General features: G+C 34.5%; 1 protein-coding gene across 4 annotated transcripts in view; it reads right to left on the bottom strand.

The window, feature by feature from the left end:
• Positions 1-877: 877 nt before the first annotated feature.
• NOV (Histidine kinase-, DNA gyrase B-, and HSP90-like ATPase family protein) overlaps positions 878-6,000 on the bottom strand; it is a 28,489-nt gene continuing 23,366 nt past the window's right edge. For 2 of the 4 annotated variants that reach the window (XM_028062635.2, XM_085671300.1), the window contains exons 12-13: positions 2,822-3,079; positions 878-2,216 (exon numbers count right to left, since the gene is read on the bottom strand). In XM_028062635.2, coding sequence (XP_027918436.1) covers positions 1,092-2,216; positions 2,822-3,079 — 1,383 coding nt within the window. In that variant the 3' untranslated portion in view covers positions 878-1,091. Of the gene's footprint in view, positions 2,217-2,821; positions 3,080-6,000 lie in introns of those variants that run through there. The other 2 variants (XM_085671301.1, XM_028062636.2) reach the window with 2 other exon arrangements.

The following is a 6,000-nucleotide window of genomic DNA, read 5'->3' as shown; positions in this document are numbered from 1 at the left end:
TAGATATATGTTACTAAAAACTCACTTATAACCTATGATGATAAAAGCTTGGGTCCACTTTTCACATATGATTCCAATTCTTCTTGAGTGTGGTTGGCCACTAGGGGGTTTGCTTAACCCTTTTATATTTTATATAATTTTGGATTTTCCTTAAAATTGAGACATATTTTGGATTGGCATTGTACTTCTAAATATGATTCTATGTTAGTGCAAAAGTTAACAAGAGTATGAAGTTATATGATTAATGAACTTCCGAAAAATTAAAGTCAATTTGAGGATAACTTTGCAAGGAGAAAAGGAGAAACACAACATAATAACCATATTTAGTTACGAAAAGAACAACCACTATGAATAAACTATTAATGCACATTCCAGGACTGGAGAAAAAAATAAATGGTAGAACCTATAACCTCTGTAACCAAAATGACATCAAGTAGAAAGGGAAAAAAATAAGGGTGACTGTGTGTTCTTACTACTACGTAGAAATGGAAAACAGGAACAAAGAACAACGACAAATTGCTGACGAGATAAGTTACTAACATTTTAGTATCACGTTCTATAATTCTATAACTAAAAATTGAGGATTAAAATTCGAACATCTAAAATGGGATGAAAAGGACCAAAGGAAACCCATTTTCATCATACATGCTAATGTTACACAAATTGTAAAACCCCCTCCAGCCATCCTCTTTCTAAGTATTTACATACATTTTTTTTTATTAGCACACAGCATATGCCATCTAAAGATCTAACAAAAAAAAGGAAGTGCTAACGTGAAATCATTTTAGAAAAGAAAAAAAATTCCAAATCAGTAGAATAACACATTTATATCCCAAAACTTAGCTAAATCATCGAAAATCAAATTGGGGGTATCATGTTACCTACAAAATGGAAACAAATTTGTATTTACATAATGAAAGATATCCATGTAGCAGCAAAATCTTGTGTACATTTTAAGTGAACATATCTTGCGTAAATGATATCCAATCGGATCTCTCTGGCAAGCCAGGATGCAGATGATATGCATTTGCAAGTCATTAATATTGGATTCACTAAGTTTGTACACCCAATATAATAATTAAGAATGGAGGCTATGAAACAACAGAGAACGCCTTGTGTTGTTTTGGCATCATAACAGCCAATTGCAGCTCACCTTGTTGGCATAACTTCACTGGATCTTTGAATATGGTGATCCTTGCGACATTATTTCCCATTAATGCAACAAATGCAATGCTATAAGATTCGCTTCTATCATTTGCAAACTGCCACTCTCTCAGAGATATGTTGAACCAGTCTTTTTTTGGAGACCTGGTTGCTTTGACTTCTATAAACTCTTCATTGTTATCTTCCCCAATGACTAAATCATATGGAAGTCCAGTTTCATTAATTTCATTAACCCACCTTACAGCAGTCTTGCCAACTTTGTCAACAAAGTATTTGCATGCAAGAAACTCACCTAATCTGCCAGTAACCTTCCCCTGGTTAGCATCAAAGGTGCCAGTTTGTAGTCGTTCTCTGTTGCAAAAAGCTGGCAAATTAAAATGAGCTTCATCCGGAGATTCATCTATAGCTTCATCCAAACCCACAGAATCAGAATCAGCACGGATACTAAAAGCAGAGGGCTCAAAAAGATTGCCCGATTGATCTTCAAAGTTCACATTATTATTCACCACTAGCGCCACAGAATTTGCTGGTGGATCTTCCTTAATGGTCCAGTCAACAGTAAGTGATTCTTGTTCAGCACAATATGGTGGGGAAATTATGCTTTCAGAAATATCATCCTTCTTCTTTTCCGAAAAGCCGCTAATCTGAGCTGGTTTGGTTTTGAAACCATTGGTCCGGGCATAACTGAAATCTGGTGCAGTTTTCCAATCAGCAGGTGGCCAGTTGGGACATACTACAGTCTTCCTTCTTTGAAAGATCGGTTCATTTACTGATGGAACGTGATCTGAAGGTTTCAAATTATCAGACTCTGCAAGTGAAGAAACAGAAGACAAAGTCCAAACAGGTTCTTCAACTGGAAGTTTAGGTACTTTTTGGCTATTCAAAATGAAAAATTCTATTTGCTCCTCAGAGGATCCAGATTCTGCCATGGTTGTTATCATATGAAGGAAATTTGCCATGTGCAATTGAGAAGTCCTATCTAATAATAAACTAGAGAGCTCAAGGAATAATGAATGATAGTCTGATTCTTTAGTAGTGTAAAAATTGTTGCCCTGTAAGTAACAACATACAAACACATTATACAAATACAGGTTCAGCAGCGAAACATTATTTCAACAACAATTGTGGCTTACAACAGGTAACTAAATTGTAATGTATGCTTGAGATACAGATTGCTTTCTACCATACTTTAATGATGAAGTACTGATATACTAAAATGCTTGATGTATGCAAAGAAATCCTCAATGCTTTCTAGCATAGTTTAATGATGAAGTACATATATCCTAAAAATTTCCTGAATTACTGATGATGAACGGAGAATCAAATCGTACACAGGAAGCGTCACCCAACAAAGAATGGCACGTGTTCAGATTTTAATTATTAAAGAAAATAAAAAATTTGAAGAAAATATTATCTTTTCATATGCAGGGTGCCTAAATACCATTTAGAAAAAGAAAAAAAATCAAGTCTGGGGCGTAATTCAAATCTCTGGTCAAGGTGAAAAAAAATTGATCTTTCAAACTAAAAGTTGCCTACTTCAATGTTTTATATTAGAATCCAAGTGAACACTTCCATCAAGTTTGGTTCAGTTTCCATGAAGAACATGCATCCAGATAAATCTGGAACGTTTAGATAAAAAGTTTTGAATCAAACATACCTGCAAAAGACAACTACATTCAACTCGTCTTTTCGACACACTGCCACAGGTTTTTATAACATTTCTGTAGAACAGCTTCTCAACAACAACGACTTTCAGATGTTTCAAAATATCAAAACCAGAATGCTTAAGTTGATCATATTTATCAGTATGAAATTTATTAATGTAGCGCTGCGCATATGGCAGAGCCCAGTTTACCAATGACTTTTTTGAACTAGAATCAGCATGACCATAATATATTGGTTCCCGAGATACCACCTGCACAAAGTCATTGCATTGATGTAAATTCCAAAGTATACGATTCTATAAAAGAAGACAAAATTGAATATTAAAAGGGTACACGGGACAATTTTGAAACTTATCCATCCTATGAAATAAATCTACCAACAAACTCATAATAATCCTTTTTTAACATAAACCCATTATCGGGGTTCACTCTAGAGGGTAAAATGCAGGGCAATTGCCATTAATTGGGAAATCAATGCTTGAAGTTGTTATAAAGGCAAGCCTGTGTATAGCACAATATGAAATGTAGAAACAAATCTCCCACAGTTTTTGTGCACAAGCGAAAAACAATACAGTACTCATTCTTTTTCTTTCAAAAATACGTTGCTTCTTCATAGGAACTAATGCTGTAGCAATGGAGATAGCTAAAGTGTGGTGAGTCCAGCAGTGATGGTTGGGTGAGTGGGAACATCCAAGCTATAAGTAACAATCTTTACTTATCTGTACTACCCTATCTAAAACCCACACTCCAAGCCGGATAAATATATAGAACAAACTAAAGTATTGGATAAAAAGCACCATCCAGATAAATTTTAAACTAGCTATGTGTTTGTTAAGATATCATTAGATATTTTATCTCTATCTTATTTTTCAATTTCTATTGTTATTATTCTTCATGTGTATTTTGGATTTATCCCATATTTTCTTCATTATAAATACAACCCCTGTGTGTATTTTCTACACAAGGGAGAGTAATCTCATACCTAGTTTCACTATATTTAAAATGGTATCTAGAGCCTAAGGGTCATTAAAGACTTTTTTTTGTCGCCTCTGTCATTGGATCGACTGCCATCGCCAGAGCCGGAGATCCAATTCCGAATGGCGACCACACCATTGTGATCGTCTTGGCCAGGTGACCAACGCCATTGGTTTCATCATCATCAAAAGTCCGACAAGCTCCCACGTGCTATTCAAACATTCTAGCCGTTGTCCGCTTCCGCAATGCGTGACATTGCGTGCCATCATTTCTACCGTTGACTCGCCTCAGCCTCGTCTTTCCATATATGGGCTTCGTGTTTCCATCGGAGCACTTTTAATTTTTAGGGTTTCTCTCTCCTCCATGGCATCTACCACTACTGTTTCTTCTGCGTCTGTCGCTTCGTTCGTGTGGTCGTCGAACTGATAATCCGGCGGCAAATGACAGCAGCGGCGGTTGAGAGCAATAACATACGGTGATGGTGACAGACACCAACGGCAACGACGAAAAAAAAAATGTCAAGATATCCTTAAGCTCTAGATACCATGTTGAATATTGAGAAATATTGTATAGGGGTAATATCCCTTGTGTCTAAAATACACAGGGTGAATGTATTTATAATAAAGAGTGATACAAGTATATATGGCAACCAAACATAAATATGGTAAATAGAAGATATTGTAATAAAGAATATCAACAATATCTATTTTCCGTAATAAACAATAGACATTATGTTTCCATAATTAATGTGATATATCTAGCAATAACCATGGTGTTAAGTCTAATCTAGGTTTTCAGTATTTTATTACCTTTATTGATGATTATTATCGATGCACTTGGTTGTCTTAATGAAAAATCGTTTTGAATTGTTTTCTATATTTCAAACCTTTTATAATGAAATAAAAACTCAGTTTGGGATTTTGATTTGAACTTTACGGAGTGATAATGGTCGTGAATATCTTTCACAGTCTTCTAAACAATTTATGGCTTCTTATCAAAATCCTCAATCAAGCTTCATGTGCTTATACACCTTAAAAAAGAACGGTGGCTAAGCAAAGAATAGACATCTTATTGAAACAACTCACTCTTTTAATTCATGGTGAGGTTCCTCAACAGTTTTGGGGTGATGCTATTCTTACTACATGTTTATCTTATTAATCGTATGTGATCTTCAGTTTTTGATAACAAAATTTCTCATTCTCTTTATTTTCTCATGAACCTCTCCATCCCTTGGCTTTAAAGGTCTTTGGGTCTACATGTTTAAATGTTTTGTTCATACAAAAGTTGTTTGCTATTTTGATACTAGTTGGGCAGGATCTCCTTTAGATAGAAGATTCACTTTCGGGTATTGTGTCTCCATCTCTTAGAAAATCAAGAAACAAAGTGTTGTGGCAAGATTAGGTGCGAAAGCAAAATATAGAGATATGGCCTCAGCCACTTGTGAACTTTTTTGGCTTAAGTAATTGCTTAAGAGAGTAACATTTTGGAGATGTCACTTAAATGACATTCATATGTGACAATCATGATGATGTTCATATTAGTTCTAATCCTATTTTTCATGAGAGGACCAAACCCATTAAGATTGAGTATCATTTCATTCAAATGAAGACTAGAGACGTCAAGGTTGAGTTCGTCAACTCAAATGATTAGTGAGTAGATATTTGAACTAAGGCTTTACGGGGTCGAGAATTGATTATATTTGTAACAAGCTTGACACATACAATTTATATGCACCAACTTGAGGAGGAGTGTTAGATATATTACATTTTATGTTAATTAGGGAAACATAGTACCTATGTTAATTATGTTATTTTTACATATTCATTTGCATTTGGGCTTAGCCCACTTTCTCATTATTATAAATACATTACCTTATGTGTATTTTCTACACCAGGGAGATTAACCCTATACTTAGTTTTTCACTAAATTTAATAAGAACCAACATATTAAATATAGTATATGCTTAAGCTAATTTATAGAAGCTCTCTTATATTGTTTCTAAAATTTTTTATTTTTATCCTGTACAATCTAATTTCAGTTCATGAAGAAAAAAGTTAATTTTATTTTTTTAATATTGCTCCTAGAAGGAGTTGTGGAGAAGCTCATCCAAGCATGCCCAAAATGACAAATAGGCTAGTTCAGTTACATGTTTTTATGTGGCTAATTAAATGCTCCTTAGTCATACTTTAAATAGGTT

Source organism: Vigna unguiculata, chromosome 3, assembly GCF_037176805.1.
Source record: "Vigna unguiculata cultivar grain cowpea cultivar isolate G323 ecotype 2 chromosome 3, ASM3717680v1, whole genome shotgun sequence".
Classification (NCBI taxonomy): Eukaryota; Viridiplantae; Streptophyta; class Magnoliopsida; order Fabales; family Fabaceae; genus Vigna; species Vigna unguiculata.
The sequence above is the reverse complement of the archived record's forward strand: the minus strand, read 5'-3'. Positions and strand labels throughout refer to the sequence as shown.